This window comes from Haemorhous mexicanus, chromosome 2 (genome assembly GCF_027477595.1).
Source record: "Haemorhous mexicanus isolate bHaeMex1 chromosome 2, bHaeMex1.pri, whole genome shotgun sequence".
Classification (NCBI taxonomy): Eukaryota; Metazoa; Chordata; class Aves; order Passeriformes; family Fringillidae; genus Haemorhous; species Haemorhous mexicanus.
In genome coordinates, this window is record NC_082342.1 from 54,494,522 (window position 1) to 54,515,976 (window position 21,455).

Genomic DNA, 21,455 nt, shown 5'->3' on the forward strand with positions numbered 1-21,455 from the left:
GCATGTGGTATTAATGGACACTTTTTATTACCGCATGTATGTCTTACATTTACATGGCTGAGCTGTATCTCTTCTAAAGGGAAGGCTGCGATAAAATGTGAGAAGGTCAGTGCTGGTCAAACTTGTGTCAGATTCTGACCTACTGTAAATTAGGGTAGGTAAGTGGCAAGGAAGGCTTTATCTTGACTGAGGTTTTGATCCTATGGAAAAAAAAATCCTTGTCCCATCCAAAAGTTACGAAATTACAACCATTTAGATGAAAATAGCTGCTCCTTATCTACTGAGCATCTTCTCTCCACAATGAGTTGAGGGTTGGGTGGTTATAGTGAAGGATCTGACACACAGATAAAACCTTTCCCAAAACCTAAAATCTGAGAACTTTTGTACGGTAGTTCCTTTGTCCCTTCCCCTCCTGCCCCAATGGAGGTCTCTTATTTGCTTCACTTTCTTTAAAATGTTGTTATTCAGGTTCTAGACAAAGTAACTGAGGCCTTAGACAGGCCTTCTGCCCATGGACATGCATTCAGAGATTAGTCTCCTGATGGCTTAGATGACTTTCTAGTAAACTCATAATCCGAAACTGGTGTCTGATGTAAGCTTCTACCAGCAGTTCCGTCTACAGTCAATGGAGTGAGACCAATAGGCTAATCAAAACATGAGTCCTGCCTAAAATGTGTGTCCATGTCAGATGAGATGAATCAAACCTGGAATGCTTATCTCTCTGTATTACCCAGGAAGTCTGGAGAATTAGTTTATACTAAATATCTCACTTCTAGATCATCAATATCAGGTGGATTAAAAAAAAAAGTATATGGAATACTTATACCACTTGTGTGAAGATCCACAAGATTAAATTCCTTTGTTTAAAGTTTTCAGAGCTTTCAATATATACTTTTTCACGTCTGAGGCAATGAAAGATGCACTCTATAGGATGGAGAAACAGAAATGCAATGTTTCTTGAACTACAGCTCAACTGATACTTCCACCTAGAAGTGCAAAGAGCTTTACACTAGCCCCAACCAGCTGCAGGTACACATTGGCTGCCACAGCTGCTCACACAGACAGTTCCATGAACAAACACCACTCAGAATGGGAGCGATACTGTGGGCAACCTGCCCTGCTCCTGAAAAATTTATTTATACTTCCCAGAAAGCTGAGAATATTTGCATGTCATTTTGGGTGGTATATTGATGCTTCTGGTTGTATAACAGCAAAGAAAAAAGGAAGGAAGAAAGAATAAAGGCAAGATAAAGGGCAAGGTTGAGGAGGAAAGAGAGAAAGAGTGAGAGAGAAAGAGAGAGGAAACCACGTGACTTTTAAAAAACACTGTGAGAAAACTTTAACTTTAGAGAAGAAAACCTCCATTTTATATGAGCAACAAGAGAAACTATAAATTTCACAATGTTTTTTATTTTAGAACATGATTTTGAAAGTTGTTTCTTTCATTCAAGTGAAATTCTGAGCCATCTTTTTTTTTTTCCAAATTATCACATCTGAAGCAAAAGTCTACACAGTGTAATATTTCTGTGGAAGCCAACTTTATGATAATGGTCAAATAAAAAGCTATAATGTTGTCTTGAGGTTTTAACAAACCAGTAATATATATATATATACTCTGTGTAAATGCCCATTTTATTAAATATTACAAATAAAACTGGTGAATCATTTTTAGTTTCTCCATTCTAAAGACAAAACTTCTGCTAATTCTGTTTAGGCTTTACATACATTTTAAATGACTTGTATTTTTCCCGATTTAGAAGTACTCTAGCTATTTAAAGGGTAATGCTCATCAGTGTTAATCTTTTTAAATGGCTCTGCCAGAATAGCCAGATCATGCTGAGAGGATGCCTGTGCATTCCTGAATGTAATGCAAAGGAACCAGGAACTTTTCAACTAGATCGTTACATACGGTTACATGGCAGAATGTGTCCTCAAGCAATTTCCCAAAACTCAGCATTATCATTAGCAGCAAACTATATGGAAGCAATCCTTTGTGGCCACCATCATGTCATCTTCTGTAAACCATGAGAATGACCTAAACTGAATTTCCCACTTAGCCCTGCACCATATCCTCCAATAACAGTCACTCCGTGTGGAAATACAATGCAGGTTTGGAATGAGCTGCTGCAGAAGATACCATTTGTTTAATTTTATTTTCATTTTTAAGCCTATATTTATAATTCCTAAGCAATAGTACATTTGTTATATTTTTGGCCAGAAACAGGCAAGGAAGTTCAGGATACTATAAAAGATATGTGCGTATAAAAGCAAAAAAGCCAGAATAAAACCCTAATATGGGTTGTCAAGATTTAAGGTGATCATTTACTCAGAGGGTTAACATGTGCTAAAATTACATACTGCAGTTCCTAGCTCCACTGATGAAAACATTCACTGCTTCTATCTTTAAATAAAAAAGCAAAATAGCCTTAACCCTTTGAGGATCTTATTAGCAGCAAGTTGCAATCTAAACAGAGAACAAGTATTTCAATCAATTAGGAAATTATTCTTACAAAGATTCTGTGAGCACCCTTTTGTGTTCCACCATCCCAGCTTTTATTGCCGGATAGATCAGCTGTATTTACTCCACACAGGCCTGAAGTAGTTTCAGGGTCTCAAAGGGTTAAAGCCAAGGCTTTTGAGAAAAAGTGTTTTATTAAAAGGGTGAGTTAGGTGAGCGAACAGTCTCGGAGGAACTTGGTGAATAGTCTTCCGATTCGGAGTTGAGTTCGGGTGGAGCTTGCTGAGCCTTAAAACGTCCCCTCACATCCTGGTTGCGTCTTCGTCGGAAAACCTGCCTCTCCTTATCAAGAGCGGTGGTCTGGCAGGGGCATAAAATAAGAATAAATGAAATTAGGCTGTGTGTGAAATGCAAAGATAATGAAAACCATGAGGTTTTATGTGGCCTGCAAATACCAGGGATAATAAATGTTCAGACCAAATTAAGCCTGCTCTGTCTCAGTCAGGTCTGAAAGGTTGAGCCCACAGCATAGCTAAACACTTTAAAAAGTGCATTTCCCAAACCTTAAGAGGTAGCGTGACATCATCAAGCAGATACAGTGCCATATATATGGATGCCATATGTTCTACTCCTGGATGTTATTAATTTCATCCTTTAACAGGATCAAATTTCAAGCCAAATACCAAGTGACCTTCCCCCCATCCTTCTCAAAGTATAAATCTGTTTCTACAGGCAAGGCAGAGATGTACACTTGTCTTTGATTTGACCTAATGAAGGCTGATACACACTCACCCGTGTTCAAGTCAGTGCAATCAGCTAACAAAGATGGATTGTGATGAAGTTGTCAGACAAGAGAGAAAAACAAACACCGAAGGGAGCTAGCCCAGCTCCTTGACACATCATGCCGCTCAATGGATGTTCTTAGGGAGAACGCTGAAGAGCTCTGACGGAAAGACCTGTTCAGCCTGACCACATTGTCTCTTCCTGTTAACCAAGGTCTACTGAATTCAATACTCTGCTAATTTTATCCATGGCTAGCTAAGGTATCCAGGAATGGGAAAGAGCAATATTTACTTGATGGGCATTAACTTTTGATCATTCTGCCGTTATTGAGAATGCAATTCTTAATAAGATGGCTGTAACTTCTAGCCACATTCTTTCTTCTGCTTTTCTGGCACATTTACAAGGTGAAACTTCGACCCGAGTAAGGGTAGCCCTAGTTTGACTATCAGCTTCAAGCACAGGACAGGGTTTTGCTGTCTTCTTGATTATGAGATATTAGACTGCAGTCTCTGAAATCACAGTAAAATTATAAGTTCAACAGGATGGCCTTGATTCAGCAAGAGCACTCTGACACAGGGTTATCTGCTTCTGAAGCAGGGCTGTCCCCTTAAATCCCAACTCCATGACTGTTTTGGAAAAAGCAAAACGGGAAGAGGCAAGTGACCAGTAAGATGACATACAAAATGCAACCAAGTATCCGATTATGGAACTGGAAAAAGATAACTTTGAGAACTAAATAGATTTCACTCATAAGGCTTGTAAAATTTGTCTCAATAATAAAAAGGTCTATTTAAAGGAATGCAGCCAAAAGGTTATTCTGCTTCAAAGGACTTATTGTGTTCTCTTAAGATATGCATGACTGATTTCTCTAGAAAATTTACCAGTTACAGTGTGAGCCTCACAGGAGAGCAGAGATGTATTTATAGCCAACATATTTTTGAGACTAAAATGAAAACTAAATCCATCATACTGGTGCAGAATAGCATTATAGCAATCCATGCTTTCAAATAATGCAACCAGCATTCAATAATGATGTAACAGAGACAGAAAGATGGACAGGAATACAGAACTAATATAGCAAATGGATTTAGTTAGACTATATTGCTGAATGATTATTTTTGTGTCTAGAAACCATATAGCACTACTTTAAAAGGGTAAAGTGACCTACTTTGAAAAGTTCACCCCTATATTTTAAATAATAATTGCTACAAAATCCAACACTTTTTGCATCTGCCTTTTTTTTATTGTTGTTGTTTACTGCTATCTTTTGGTTAAGAGTTCTAATTAGTATTTTCAATGCCTTCTATGTTCCTTAGTCTTGAACCAATTCAGGTTTTGATTATTTTTAATGTGAAACAGAAGAATACCTAGATCTTTTACACACAGTGAATATACTGCTTACAGTATGTAATTTTGTGTGAAAATTGAAAAGAATGGCATATATTACCACTCTATAAAATACAGATTTCCATTTAAAGGATATTTTTTTATGCTTACAGGAAATAAGCATTTATTTAAAGTTTAAACCACATCACATCATCCTGTGGTAATAGATACTCTCCCCTGAGAAATTTAAACATCTCTTGTTGAATTCATAAAAATACTTGTATTAAATTGAGAATTTATTTTTAAAACTTACTATATGGGAATGGCAAATGTATATGCAAAATCTGAAGGCATTTAAATTTAGATAACTGACACATAAGGGAATGTATAAGAAAATTGGGGTTTAAGGATATTGCTTTTTATAAAGAACAAAGATAAGTAGGTACCAGAACATCTTTTCAAAGATGTCTGTAAAAATAAACCCCAAGATATTATATTTCTATGATTGCTGGAAAAGCTTTAGAGACTCTACTTTAAATCTATTTGTTTAAAGATACATAAAATACTCCCTCAATATTAAAAGATATTAAGCAAAAACCCCATGATGGTCTCATCTAAACTAGCACCTTATGCTGCTGTAGTTTGTAGGGCCAAATATTTCTGGCTTCCTGACCCTTCAGAAACTTCCTGAGATATTTTGTTACTTTCTTTACATTTTTATCCAGTGTCTGCCCTGGATTTGATCTAATCAGTCTTTGTAAAGACATATTTCTAAGTCCAGGGCATTATTGTGGTTACTCTCCAGGGCTGAGAGACATTCAGAGCCTTTCTCACCCAAAGAGTTTATTGAATAAAAAGTTACAAAGCCACAGAGAGTCAAAGAGGTCAGTATTTATCTAGTGAGAGCAAAAATACACAGGTCATATTCTAATGCTTGGTGTTTACCATGTCAAAACCATGAAATGGGGCACTTCTGGCCACAGGGTGCTCAGGCCCTATAGCACTTGCAAGCAAAGGCTCATTTTGCCCAATGTTCCAATGACATTTGACACTTCCAGTTTGTAATACACTGCTGATGGTATTGTGGCTCTGTGTTCTGCAAAAATGCTATTTTTCATTTAATGATGTCGTGGTAACTTTTTACCTCAAAAGAATTTCAAAATATGACACATCCATCTTTTGGAATGCAGAGAAGATGGTAAGATAGATACATGTGAGTATTGACTGCATTTTGTAAGTGTGATTTTCACCTACTGTACTTTCTGGTGCACATGGACATACTCCAAAAATCAGCTTTTTCATTATTATTGATGTTTTTGTAACAAAGTCCTCTTATACCCAGTGCCCTGGTTTAACAGATGTATTCTTTCACCTGCTGTTCGTCTGGGTGGTTCGCTGGTGCATGAACCAGTCCATTAGAGATTTCCAGGACATTTCTACTTCAAGCTACTCTTTCAATAAATAATAGGAGGATCTGAAGTGCACTTATTCTTCACAGGACTGCAAGCCCCAGATTTTCATTATCACATTTTGACATTTTATTTTTCCTGGCTCTAGGTTAGAGACTGAGAACTTTGAGCACTATATGAGAGTAATGGCAACAAAAATGTAAAGACAGCATTCTTATTTAAGATATGCAGCTGCCCTCCTGCAATCCATATGAGAAAATGCAGAGCTTCTTATCCAGCAGAAGATAAGTGGATTGCTTCTAATAATTTGGTGGTGATGGGTCTGAAGTACTTCATGAAGAACTAATGTATTTTGCATCAACATTTAGTAATCCTGACACCCAGTACCAAATGGTTACCAAGCCATTCTTGGAAATGCATCTAGTTTGTAGTAACAGAGCATTATTTTAAAATCATTGTTTCTGTCATTGACATATTAAGATGCAGTTAGCATTTTTCCAGGATTTTTCCTTAAAGAGTGTCTTCATCCTGATTTCTACCACTTGAAGTTACAGGACTCATGAGCCATGCAAATCTATTTTTTATCTTGGAAAACACTGCACTGTATTATGAACAGATTTTCAAAAACTACAACCGCTTTGATATCCATGGTGGATTTGCAATGGGAAGAGCCTTATTTTAGCTGTGGGCTGATATTTTCTGTCAAGTCAGTAATTACTGGATTAAAGTAACTGAATTTTATGAAAGTGAGCAGTGACTGTTATTCTTTTCACTTGTCTTAATTTACTGCTGGCCACCAAATATAGATATATATTAGTTTCATTAATAAAAGAACATTAATGTGCATTTTGCCTCCTTATCCATACATTATTCATACCAGCCAGGAGACTAAACTGGGGATGCAGCTGTTCACACATTAATCAAAGGAACCCTTCCCTCTTTGCTCGGTTTTATTCGGCAGGAGCATACTTGCAATTTGTTAGCCATTTTCATGAGGCTTTGTTTAGCATATGGAAATAGATGAATCTATGTATTGAAACACTGGTATTTTGTCTTCCAGTACATTCTTTTATATCCACAGTTTTATACACATATTTAAATGCTCACACCTAGATAAGTTTATCTTATTTCCCAAAACTTCTGGCTAGTGACCTTTATATGTTGACAGGTTTCCTTGCTGTAAAAATGACCATTAAACATTGCTTGTGGCACAAGCCAGGCAGCCCTTCAGTCTCATCTTTTTAAAAATTTCTTTTCCATGGGTTTCTCAGGTTATATATATATATATATATATATTCTTTATATATACACTATATATATTTTTATATATGTATATATATATATATAAGTGTGATTGATTCATGAATCAAGACACTTTTTTGAGAGTACTTCAAACTTAGCAATGCACCTCAGTCCAGGAGCAAGACACTCATGGTGTTTTAAGTCCCTCAGGCACAAGGTATAACTAAGTCAAGTTACACGGTGATTTGGAGACGTGCAAATGACCACATCGAGGGGACAAATTAATCGAGTGGATTTGAACCCAGACCTCCAAATACAAAAGCCTGATGCTTCAGCACACCATGTAACTTCAAACATGAAATTTAGCTAAAATGAAAGTAAAAAAGAAAGAAAAACAAATCAATTTGATATATGCTTTCTACTGTATTAGTGAGTGAACACCAAGACAAGTATTCTGTATACATAACTGTTGAATTCATATTGCTGTGTTTAAGTTTGTGTTTACTCTGACATCCCCCTTTCTAGAGACACAATTCCTCAGCTGGTTTCAATTACATGTGGAAGAGAGTTAGTGCCAAGTTGTTTGCATGAGTGAATTTTATTTATAGTTTGTAAATCAGTTGTGGGTTTTTTACTCAAAGATCAGGAGAAGATATTTTAAATTATTTTAGATATCTGTCTGTATTTACCAATATTCAGTTTTCAGAGGGATTTATGTTATTAAAAATGGCACTTTACAGATAGCAAGCCTGATTCCCAGCTTCCTTGTCCCATCACCAAGATGTCTGGCTGCAACTTTTGACTTGAAAGTGTGTTGTATCCACTTGGGACAGGTGTAAGTAACTTGACAGATGCAAAGTAATGTGAACTAGGAACCAAACACAGAGGACAGAATTATGGGTTTTCAAACGAGCTATTTAGATATATTTTTAACTGTGACAGTGAGAACTATATTTTTAAAATATATTATTTATGAATTTAATATTGACTACATGGATAATTTTGTTAAGCATAATGTAACTCATCTCCTTTCTATTCTCATTATATAGATAGATCATTAATTACTTTTTCATACACTTCCTGGATTTTATTTTGCCCATTTTGCTTTTCTAGAGTGTCTTGGATACATCGAAAATAACACACCCTAATAGTCTATACTAATATAATATATGAACTACACATACTGACATTTTATACTAATATTCTGTTGGATACAACCACTCTGGTGCTCCTTTGATATTCTGAATCAGCCCAATCTTCAGGGTTTTAACTGGGACCTCCAAGACTTGTCCCCTACTGATGCTGCTTTGGCCTTTACTGTACTTCTGATTGCAGGGCTGATGTTCCAACAACATTTGGTGGATTTGTTTTAAAACATGTATTAGTCTGGGCTCCAAATGATTTTGCTGATTTGGGCCCTGTGTTTTCCCAGATCCTCATATTCAAGGAAATGTGAAAGATTTTCCAGGTATTATAGCTCATGCCAGCTACAGCTCCTGCTGTATGCAAAAAATTATGTCACTTCTGCATGTATTATCCCACTGAAAGGGAATAAAAGGAGATGCGGAATATGCTCGGAAAAAATTAGGATTTTGAACAACTTTTAAAACAGAAGTCTTTTAGGCAGAGAAAGGACAAGGTTTTCTGGCTGTTGAAAGAGGAAAGAGTGCAATTTTGAAATTATTTTAGAAGACTTCTAGAAAATACAGATTAAAACAGGAGCGCAGAAGAAATGAGTAGTTTGACACTAACAAAGGGAGAATTACATTTTCCTTGAGACATGGTTTCATTTTTCTCTGTACTTGTGAATTCAGATTAATTTTCACGTGCCTGTGATAAATTGTTTTATAGACATGAATTGATGAACCTTTTCATATGCTTTGCATCTGCACTACTAAAAACTAAACACTTACTACATCAAAATGGTTTTATTTAAACGAAAATGTTGGTCACGACAACAGCTGCAGGTTTCTGGGAGATGAGAGAGGCCCAAACACACGGCAGTGCTTGGTCCACTGTACCCCCTCGCAGAGGATTTCCTAATTAAGCATCCACGCCTAGGAGCCCTGATCTCCCAATTTGCCTTTCCACACTAGGTGCACAGTTTAGAAAACCCTAATTATAAACATTGTTGTTACTGCCCCCAGCTGGAAAACAGAGCAGTTTATGTATGAATAAGAGAGATTATCGCCCATCTGCTCCAGCCCATTATTCAGGGATGTGTCATTTTGTATGCTGATGGCAGCCATTACTAGTGCTTTAGTCAAATGACCTTTTTTTTTTTTTTTTTAATAGCTTTATTTATTTACCAAGTCTAAGACTTAGAGCCTTCCCCCCTACCTCTCCAAAAATGCATATGTTTTGTTTCAAAACCTGGGCTATGCAGTTAAACTGAGTCAAGGCCAATCTGAGATGTTCACTTTTCTCACAGGCTCCTGTTTCTGGTGATCTGCTCCCCCTGAACCAGGGGTTTTAAAAGATCCAAATATTGTGTATAGCAAATGAAAAGACTTTCATTGCTTGTTTGTTTTTGTTTTTTTTTAATGTAAAATAAAAAAATGTAAATCAGAGAAAGAGTGTGAACTGACCATGGATAGCAATTAACCTCCAGGAAGATAAATAAAGCTCATGTGATCTTCCCCACCATTTTACAGACCAGGCTTTAAATTTACAACTCTTCATCAAAGTTCTGCTTGCCAGAAAATTCCTCTAATACTACCAAACCCACAGTCATCTAAAGCTGGGCACTCAGGTCCTATTCCCCCTTCTCCAAAACCAAGGAGCATGAAGAAGGAGGCCAAGTGACAAGACAGATCAGCAGGTTTTGCTCTGCCCTTGCAGGTCACAGTGGGTTTGTAGAAACAACTACAAGTATGAGAGGGTGGAATTAGATGAATTACAGGTACTGCTGCACTCCAGCACTTGGAGTGAGAGTCTTTCTCAATTTTTGCTAGCCAGCGTTCAACTCAGGAATAGGATTGATTTTCTACTTTTTGCCTGAAAAATAGGCTTATCTTTGGGTTTGGGTTTCATTGTTTTTCTTTCCCCAGAACATCCATATCAGAAACTACTTAGCTCTCAGTGTGTGCTCAGGGAACCGTTAGGTTTTATGGAAAGCGTGCTGCCGCCCGATCCATGCACTTGGTGAAATGATCCAGGGTGGGAGTTTTACTTTACTGGAAACATTCACAGTGACCATCTCTGCTGCTTTGCTAAGGTGGTTACTTTGCTGAGATTTTACAAACCCCTCACAGACAAGCTCTTAAAGGCAGTGTTAGAAAACACAGGCCCCACAGTAAACTTATAAAGATTTCTCCAGCTATCAAAATGTAGGTCTTGTGAGAAATAAGGAAAAAGACAGCAAGTAACCACTTGATGGAAACTCCAGTACTCTGGATTTATTGAGGAGGTGTGTGGGTCTCTCGTGGGCTATCAGACCTGGAAACCACCTTGCCCCCGCTCCAGAATAAGCCCCTCCCACCCAGAGCCCCATTTTATCATACAGGTTAAGCCAGCTAACGACAACCCTGCACAGTTACACAATGAATAAAAATATATTCAAGAGACTCATGCAATATTAAAAAAAAAAAAATCAAACCAAAATAAATAGGTATCAGAAGGGTTTTAAAAAGAAAAGAGAAGGAATGCATTGTTAGAAACACAAGCTTACCAGCACATACAATGCATTGTATTTCAGTGAACTTGGGAGAGTTTCTATGCCCGCGTTATGCAAATGCATTGTTCAATCTAAGGTAAGGATTGTGTTTAGTGGGTTTAAAATGACAGTATATAGCTCCACATCTTGCATGGAAAAAGAGGAAAATATATGCTGAGAGCCTGTTGCTGCTCCGTGTGTTTTGAAACAGGAGCACAGGGGAAGCAGATGCCTTAACAAGCAGAAGGGAGGGGGAAGGTGCGTACTTCAGCATATCTGTAGATTTTCTATATACACTGTCCTTTTAACTATAGGGGAGATTGATACTGAGCATGTGCGATGAAGAGAAAGCTGGCAATGTGGGTGTGAGGGATGGGTGAAGAAAGGGAATGAGGGGGTGTGGCATCTCAATCAAGATTAAAACGAAACTGATAAAGCAGCATATGGACCGGATAACAAATCAAAAAGCATGTTTATCCACTGAAGGAACTGGTTAATGGAGACTGCCAGCACGTTGCCATGGAAACACTGACTGTTGGCGCTGCACCATCTCATACCTTATCCAATACATTCCTGGTTGTTGGTAGTAGTCCAAAGACCCTGATCTCTTGATGGTAAACCCGTGGTCCAGCTGAGCAGAGAGAAATGGGGCAACTCAGTGGATCGACATTAGGCTAGAGAATTCAGACTCCAGAGCAAGCTGTTCCTTATTTAGTGCATATTTACTGATTTCACTTTCACTCTTATCTAGCATCCTAAAGCTATGTACCGCAGAGGAAAAAGGAAAAAAAAACCGTAAAGAAATAAAAGAAAAAGATACTGGTTCTAGATTTGGTGTTGCCAAATTAGAAGCCAATTTATTCAAACTAAAATGGAGTTTGCAAATCCGTTAGTTAATGCATAATGCATTCATTTAAAAGTCTGAAATATCTTGTTACCTCCAAAGACAGTAGTGCCCTTTTAAGTTGCACATACCAGTAATAGATTATTATCTTTTGCAATTAAACTGTGAAGTTCAAAAATAATAATTTTAAAAAAATTAAATGCAGTGCAACCATCACAAGGAGCAGGCTAGACAGACTACACAAGGCTTAAATTAGACTGCTTCATAATCATGGAATGTGTAAAGATGAAAAGAATCAGGTTTTGATACCCCATCAATCATGGTAATTCATTTCTAAAAATGCGTTAACCTTGGAGAGTAGGACTACTCAGAGCCATGAATAACATTGTTTATCATTTCAGCTTACACCTCATGCTCAAAAAGATAACAGTACAAAACTATTTGGTTTAAAATTGCACCAATTAAAGTCAAAATGGAAATGAACTTAACATTGTGTCCAGAATATTGTGCTGGTGATATTTCTTAAGGACTACAGATCTTTCAAGTTTAACTTATCATTAGCAAAATCATGTGCATAGGAACAAAGAAAATGTGTTCTTTTCCCTAACCCTTCTGTGCTGCACTAACAGACGGCAGAAACATAATTTAGCTGAATTACATAAAATTTTGGGGGAAAAAATCTTGACAGACACTCTAACTGCTCTAAAACTGTTGCAATCATTTTCAAATTTTTGCTCTATGAAGGGAAAAGACCATTTTGGGCTTCAATAAGAGTGTGGCATATATTTCCAATACTGATGACAGTTTCTAATTCTAAATTCAGAATAGCAGTTCAACACATTTCCAGGTACCAACCACTTAAAGGGGAGTTAGGAAATAACTGCAAATTTAACTTTTTTTTGATGACTCCCATGCAAGTGTAGAATTTAATAATTTATTCTTTTTTGTTAAGACAATGCCTCTTTTATCTTATTTAGAATTATTTAAATCATGTTTCCTGTTTAAAACCATGGGAACCTTGTACCTAAGGTTAAATTTGTGTTGGCTTAACTACACTGGTCTGCTATTGCCATCTACTGGCTTCCTTGTATGCTGCACATCAAACACACAAAAGGGATGTTGTCCTAAAAAGCAGATCAAAAATATTGCCCTAAAATTGAATAGCCAAAAATTTATTCAGAGAAAATGGGGAAAGTAGCTCCCTAACAAGAGCTGAAACAATTCTGGTGGTGTGGAAATCCTGCCATGAGAAACCCAACTGTGGAAAATGACCCCAGGACAACACAGACAATAGATGTGAAAGGATAGCCAAGACACAGGTTCAGCTTTTAAACTTTAAGCAAAACTTACAGGCTAGGCTTGACTTCTCCTCCACACCACCCAAGAAATCCCATGGCTAAAAATTCCACTTGGCATGGGTAATTTTTATTTTAAAATTGGCAGGATGCAGGGTAATGACCCACACGCTGCCTGCCCATTGCCAGGATCCCCAACCCAGGACCCTGTAAGCAGAAGGGAGCTGCACCAACTTTCTAAGCAGCTTTTCTCCTTTTCTGTTCTACTTGTTTACTCTGCATCTCCAGCTGGAGTTTACTCCCATTGCCAAGAGAGAGACCTCTTACAACCTTAACAGCAGATTAGCATTAGTCTTGTTCTCTGTCCTAACAATGGCAAAAGTACAAGTACCAATGTGATGACATACCGGCTAAGATTTAACACTTCAGACAAAGACATGTATTAAACGATGCTCAGTTCATACAAGGAATTACAGCACACCTTTGGACTGCAGAAGCATTCTTAAAAAGTGATTTGCACTCTTAGTCGCTCTAGCCACTGTCACTGAAGCCTAAAGGGCACAGCCACAAGGGTACTGTTTTGTGGCCAAACCAAGATAAATGGAATTGACACCCTTGAAGAACTGAAGAATAAAATCTACCCCAAAATTTTAAAAAGGCTAGTTAATGTAAGCCTGCTTTTATTTTTTTACTGCAGTACCTTTTATAAACACCATCACAGAACTAAAAAATATTGCTCCTATTGAAAAGCTGTATGAGAAACATGATCCTGCAAATATTTTGGCACATGCTTAACAGTGATGTGGCCATTCTGACACAGACTGAAGGGCACTAGCCCAAACGGTCTCCCACAGAGACCAGTAGTCAACGCCTGTGACAAGAGTTTAAGAATAGGGCAAGTAAAATGATATTTCTCCTCCATAGTCTCTCATCAGCAAGCAGAGTTTTTTTGGGACTTGCTAATTCTCTTGCTGTTTTAAAAGCTAGCTCTCCAATTAAAAATTTGCTAGCAAAGCTGTGTTGGTTCAGGGGAATTTTTTCCCAACTGGCATAGTTACTCTGGCAGAACATTTAATGATGTATTATTGCATCAACAGAAAAGTCTCTTCGCTTGTATACTTAATTTTGTTTGAGAAATCATTCTACTACATCAGCAAAAGAACTGCTTTGCTAGGCATGCACATGTTCATTAGGGTAGTTTGTCCAAACTGATGAATCCTTTCAAATGTGGGCAAACTTGAAGTCTGGACACATGCACGAGAAGTAGGATGTCTCTGCCTTGGATAGACGGAGACAACTTTTACTGAGATTACCACATCAATAACGCAGTCTGAGCCAAAGGAATCAATGCAATTTGGACATTGCTGAAGGAAGCAGTAGCCATAGAAGTTGTATGCAAAGCACATGTAGCTTCAAACTTCCTTTCAGTCAAGCTGACCAGAGGCACATCTTTAGGAACTAAATTTTCATATTATAGTTTTAATTGGTGCACATGGTAAATACTCCTTGAGATCTTTGAGGTGTGTTACTTTTTACCAGCGGAGAAAACAGGCATATAATATCACATCATACCAATGTGAGGACAAACTAAGAACTAAATACCACATATTAGCGAGCTCTTACATAAACAGGGTTATAATACTCTAAATAATGATAATATTTATCTTTCATACTATTAAGCTGCAGAAATATAAGCACATATTAACACATTTTCACAAACACAGACATAGATGTGTTATATAATATACAGATGGCAATTCTATATATTATATACACAAGCACTCTCTCAAAAAGTATGTAAACACACAGGCAGGCACAAACCCCCAGTATTTTTATAATAAATATAGTCAGTGCATGTCTTTAGTGCCAAACAATATGTTACAGCATCTATACATACTTTGAAAGTTCTAAATCTAGAGCAGCCTTTGTTAATAACGATTTAATTTTAGCTTATTTGAGATTTCACAGTTAAAGGGAGATTCCCAAACATAAAACCCTGGTGACATGCATGTCAAATGTATATTAAGTAGATACCAAATGCAGAAACAACATTTAAAGACGTTGTTCTGCTTTTGTCTTTCTTTAACATATTGAATTAGTTTTGCAGAAAACAAAACTAATTTATTCATAAAATAGAAATTATCTAACATTCTGAAATATTACCAAAACACTAAAGAGGTCTATATTTCCCCAACTCTTCTAAGTATTCTAAACATTTCTACTGTGTAGGCCAGGTTGCAGGATCAATTGTGTCAGAAAATGAAGTTTGCCCACAGAGATGATCTCTAAAAATAATCTGTTAAATTTCCAAACACTACAAAATAAATAAAAGTCATTAAGAATATAATTAATCATATACATTTTTTCCTGACATTTTGCAGTGGACAGATTCACTACAGTGCCTTTTTCATTACTCAGGTGTTAAACTGCTGCAAACAATTCCTTGGCAAAGCAACTGGGGCAAATAAAAAAAAGAGGAGGGCAGGGAAATTTAAAACATAAAGGAGGCAAGGGATGGATGAGGACAGAGGCATCATTTCTTGCTTTTAAGCTTTGAAGTCATTAGCATGGAGGATCTGAGCAGTAATTCTCATGGACAAGCGTGCTGGCAGTCCATTCAATAGGAACACGGTTTCAGCTAGTCTATAAAGAACATACCTGCAGTTCAGATGAGCAATGGGTATGTGATGTTTTAGTTGTGGGAGAGCTGCTGCAGTATTATTGCTTAAAAATGAAAATAAATAAATGCTGACTATGTTAGCTGATGGCTGAAAAAATCTAGGAAAAGCATGAGGAACAACTTGCTGCCATGTTGAGGACATTCAGGGTAGGAAAGAGTAAAGAAAAAATATGAGAGAGGCACAGTTTGAAATTTTTAGTACTTATACCAAGTAACTTTGAGAGAGTATCCTTTTTGCGGCACAAGCACTTCACACCTGTGAGCCAGATTGCATGTGCTGAGCTGAATTTATTTCATGCTGATTTAACTCAACACTGGAGGGGCTGAGCTGAGAAACATGAAAGTGGAAACAGTACAAGAAAGTGTACATGTGCAGTCACACCACCTGCAATTTATGGAAGCTGGGAATGAACACTGAGTAATCTGATATGGGAATGGTTACGTTTAACATGTCACACTTATAGTGACTCTTTGGAGTGTTCACATTACTATGAGTAATAAAGGAAAGCTTACAAACACAAGCAGATGTATCAAAAATGTGAAGGATGTGCATGTTACTATTCAATGGCATTAGTATGAATAATCTCTTCATATGCTGAATAGAACCTGTATGTCCATGTATATGTAATACACATGTTCATCTGTGAGGAAAAAATGCAATTGTATGTGATGTATGCTCCACCGAGGATGCCATTGAAATCTCAGTAAAGCTTGGTCAAAATTTTGGCCAAGCTTTGTTTCAGACACTCTGACATGTTCAAACCTGGAATGGCTCCACTGGAATTGCAATGTGACAGAAGGCAGCAAGAAGTTCCATTAAGTCTTTACCCTGTTAAATACTTCTGCTGACAGGGAAGCAGGTTGTGTGTGGCACTACAATAAAATGCTGCTGCCCAGCTAAATCTGAAGTGGCTAGACTCATGTTAGCCATGAAGGCAGCAGTGAGGCATCACAGCTCTCTTTCATGTCTTCAGAGAGGAGAGGCTTAGGCTACCATACAGATTTTCAGTTAAATTCTGAAGAAATTTCCATTTTAAAGTGGTGCTGTCCTCCAACAATCTCTGTGTGGCCTAAATCCATGTAATGAGTCAGCTGCCAAGTAAAATGTCATGATCCCACAGTTCAAATTGTTGAATTTACGTTGGAGTTAGGTCCACTGAGCTTCTGGTAAAATGTGGAACTGTGTGCTGTGTGTACAGTTATACCTCCTAGGGCAGTTAAATAACAATGTGACTCACAAGGAGAATCAAATGTGCAGGATACCAGTCTAACTATGCTGATAGTAATTAAATGCTACATTTATCTAAATATTAACCCTCTCTGGTTTCTTTTGGTGTCACAAACACAAAACTGTCTGGTGGGCAGATAAATCTGTTTCATCTGTGTATTTCAGATGCTTACTGCTATGACAGAAACTCCAGCTGCTGTGCTGTTCGGCTTAGGGCCTGTGTTGAAATGCTTCTTTATCTTCCCAGCTACTGAGAGCTGATGTTCATTCTCTGGAAGGCCATCATCCTGCAGATAAATAAAGCAAAATAAAACTTCAGAGAGGAAAGACAAAAAAAAAGAAGGAACTGTGAGGTGATTCTGAGAGGTCCCATCACTACAGAAAAGTTTACAAAATGTTTGTATTAAAATATGGGTCAATCATTGCCTCCATCAATACATTTCAGGTACTTACAAGATGAACATATTATGGCACCAAGCAGTCTCTCTCTTCTTCTTTACCCAATATTTTCTTCTCAAACTTTAGGTAATGTTCATTAATAATAATTGTTACACATTTCATTTTCCTTATCATTTCTTACCATTTTCTTTCATTAATTACCACTACCCAGTTATTTTTTTGTCCATTGAAATTTCAAAACCTGAGGATTTCAGATGTGTTTAAGATTCTATTTACTCATCACATAAATTTAATGATTATCACCTCAAAAGTGAAAAGTATCCAAGATATTACAAAAACAAGAGGCTGGGCTGGGACATTCCTCCTTCCAGCTGAGACTTCCCGCTTTGGAGAGCAAATCTGGATACATGCACCTAGGGATGCTGGCATCCTTCATACTAAGCAGAAACCCTGGCAGAAAGAATGAAGTTTGTGGTTTTGCACAACTCTGCAGACTGAATTCAAGCCCAGGAAAAAGAGAAAGGTTTTTTAGGATTTGTACAAAAGATCCTCATGCCTTAAAAACGTGCAAAAATCTGCTACTTAGTGGGACTTCCCCACTAGCAGCATATGCAGGATTTCAGGCAACAAATACGCAGAATACGTGAAATAGGAAACAAAATGTACAACAGGCAAAATAGACAGGGCCACGTGCCATAGTCATCCCTGACTGGTGCTGCATGGTGTGTATAGGAATAAACAGCTGAAATAATTCTTAAGCTCCACTTTGGAGAAATCCTAGCAGAATAAAGGCAAACAGGAAAGTATCAGAATAGTGAGAGATGACAGACACTTTTTTCTTTCACTTTTCAGCCATTATGAATGCCCTTAAAGAGTTACAGAGCTGCTGCAGTAAATCATGAGTTCAGTGAGTGTATGGGAATTTTAGGGAGATTGGTGGGGTTTGTTATTTATTTAGCTTGGGGAGTTTGTGTTTAGAGATCCCTTACTCACCCCTTAACAAAATGTCTCAGCTGGCAAAATATGGTCAAGTGCACACAGCTGCAAAACACAAAACAAAACAATACAACCCAGTAGCTGATTATTGTCTATCACTGGGGAGTCCTGGCTCGGTGGTATATGACCCCTAAAAATAACCTGCTTCCCACTGACCTTGCCTTTCCCAGAAGAAAGCTAGTCTGTAAAGTGAACTCCTCCTCACGAGAGGAGGGAAGAAAAATAAAATCTTTCTCTTGGCTTTCTTGACACGAAAGTCTGCCAAGTGTTCATGTCATCTTGTCAAAAGACTAAATTACAGACAAGACAATAGTTACCAAGACTGTGGTCATATTTTATTGGTGAAGCACCACACCCACAGATCCTGTGGAACATGCCACAGACAAATAGTTTGGGCTCCAGATTTTAGATGAAATACCTTCCAGCCCTATTTAAGATGCAGTATAGGAATATATAAGAATTCCTCTATTGTTACTAAGTTTTATTACTACTGTTGGTGCCACCTGATGTTTAGTAGCTCTCTTTTATTCAAACATGCTTTATAAACAAATCAATATATATTAAACTGGCTCCTAGAATTATTTCAGTTAACAATAAGACAGCTATTGAGGGTGAGAGATGACAGCTGTTTAGCTAAATACAAAACAAGTTGCTCTGTAGTTTTCAAAGGCCAGAAGTGAAAAAAACCCACCCCATCAAACAGCAAATTGATCAGAATCATCAGGTTAAGTTGTAGAACTGAAGAACAGTGTAAACACTGCTGACAAAAATTTCATTGGGTTGCTGAAATGGGAGGGATGTCAAACCCTGAAGAGGTTAACTGTTTCTTTCCCCTATTCTGAGTCTTTGCTTTTGGCAGTGGGCTAGGATCACAGAATTTCATCTCAGCCTTAGCATTAATCACAAGATTTTTTTTTTTTTTAATGTGACCACTGATTTTTATTGCTGCATCTGGGAACTTTAAAGAGTCATGAGCTTCAGAAGATGTTGACTGCTAATAGTCTGAAAGAAGAGCTCTCCTGTGCATACCTCAGGAGCTGAGCAGTCAAAAGAGTTTGAAAACTCTGGCACAGAATTTGAGTTTTCACATGGACAATAAAAACTGCTTGGAATGTTAACACATTTTTTGTTTAGGGGTGTTTTATTTTGGTTTTTGTTTGTTTGGTTGGTTGTTTTTTTAATCAGCCTCTACAAAATACCTTTCATGGTGTATTTACAAAAATTCAAAATAAAAAAAAAACAATAAAAAAGAGGCACAAGGTCTTGGAGAAATTCTAGTAATTGATAAAAACTGTTTTCATATTTGCACTGTTCTCTATGTCAGGAGACATTGCCACTCAAAGTAAGTGTTATAAAGATATAATTAAGCTCAGGATTCCCAGACTCCCTGGAGCACTTAGATCCATTTCACAAGATGGTCACAAGAGCTTTACTTTCCAAGTCTAAAAATGTCAGATGAATAGATCATTATACAAGTAACAGCAGGAAATTAGAGTAAATAGAAGTGCTGGAAAAGCTTTTCGACACTGTTTCTTTTAAGGATTTTAAGGATTTTTTTTTTTTTTTTTTGTGCAGTGTCCTAGGGTGTAACCAAAAGTAGTGCAGCTGCAAAATAAGGAATGTCTTTTAAAATTAATTTCCTTACAAATGTTTAGCTCAGTGATACTTACTTCTTGATTATTAATTTCTTTTGCACACAAATTTCCGAGGCAGACATAGAGAGGGAAAAACAGAAAAGCTCCAGGTTCTCTAATTCTTTTTAGTCTGGTGTGTGCCATCTTCCTCTTCCAGCAACAACACACATTTTATATTGATCATTTTAACAGAGAAGGATTTACAGAATGCAAGCCAACCCTTTCAGCATTCACTGCTAAGTGATGTATTAGGAAACATTTACTACTTATACAAAGAAGAATGAGTTTGTCCTGTTACTTGTTTCAGGTTATCAATAACATCAAAGTTTAAAATGCCAGACCTCAAGCTTCCTGCCTCTTTTGTAATTCTTTAACTTTGCAAAAAAAATTGAGCCGGTAAAGTAAAGATTTGGGGTCCCTGTAGGGGAAGTATAAACTAATGGATTTTTTTCCAGGTCTAAGTGTACTGCATAGGAGAGATGACTCCAAATAAACAAAATGGAGGGGGCAAAGGACTGCTGCTGAATTGCATTTAGAATTCAAGAACTCCATCTGTGGCAGTGGCATGTAGCCAACATCTTTTCAGGTTTTGCTTTTTTGAATTGAAAACAGCTGGGATATTATTCACATTGAAACTGCTTTACTGGTCTGACTCTGACCATAACAAGCTTTGCAGTTTCCAAGAGGAATCCAGATATTTTTATAGCAAAACCTTATACTGAAATGAGGGTTTGCTCCTACTGAAACTGTCAAAGCACATTCCAGGAATCTCAGCAATTTACCAAGTAATCACATAATAAGCAGCTATAAAGTAGAATGGTTATTTACAATCTACAAAATGGTTTTATACAATGTAAGCAGTTACAACACTTCTATCAAAGGTTTGATCAAAGAGAGAAAATGTTTCTTAAAATTGTCAAAGAAAACACATGCTTGCTTTTCAAGCCAGCTGTTCTATCTAGCATTTTAGCTGCAGCTTTAACATTCTGAATATGTTCAAAACTGAAATAAGGGAAGTGTTGTAGTGAGCTCTATCCCAGCTGAAACTAATAGAGAAATTAAACTCTAGCATTTGACACCATGGAAAAGTATTTAAGCAGGTTACCTGAGAAAATGAAGTGTAGGTGAAAATTCCATGTGCCATTTCTTCTCAGAAAGACAGTATACACATAATTGCTCAGGTAATTACAACACATAGATTGCAGAGCCTTTTGTAAACAGGGATTGAGTGCATTAATTCTCTGTCCTGAAGCTAGGAAAATGAGGTCCAGGGAGGCTGTGTGACAGACTTGCAGCTGATCCAGCCAGTGATGGCAGAGGTATGTGTAGTTGGATCTGACACTGTACATTCTGCCTCTGTGCATCAGCAGGCTGCCCCTGCCAGCTTATCTACTGATACTGCCCAGACCCACTTCAGGGAAGTGCCCTTTCTCGTGGACCCATTTAAGAACCTGTTTCAACTCAGCCATGTTCTTATTTCTTCCAATGTGAACTGGGCTTGGAGTG

At 37.4% G+C, this 21,455-nt stretch overlaps 1 protein-coding gene across 3 annotated transcripts in view; it reads right to left on the reverse strand.

Moving 5' to 3' along the window:
• Positions 1-1,394: 1,394 nt before the first annotated feature.
• Positions 1,395-21,455, reverse strand: part of DCLK1 (doublecortin like kinase 1) — a 227,091-nt gene continuing 207,030 nt past the window's right edge. For 2 of the 3 annotated variants that reach the window (XM_059838866.1, XM_059838868.1), the window contains 2 exons: positions 17,094-17,207; positions 1,395-2,818 (listed from right to left, as the gene is read on the reverse strand). In XM_059838866.1, coding sequence (XP_059694849.1) covers positions 2,654-2,818; positions 17,094-17,207 — 279 coding nt within the window. In that variant the 3' untranslated portion in view covers positions 1,395-2,653. Of the gene's footprint in view, positions 2,819-11,430; positions 11,505-17,093; positions 17,208-21,455 lie in introns of all 3 variants that reach the window. The other variant, XM_059838867.1, reaches the window with a different exon arrangement.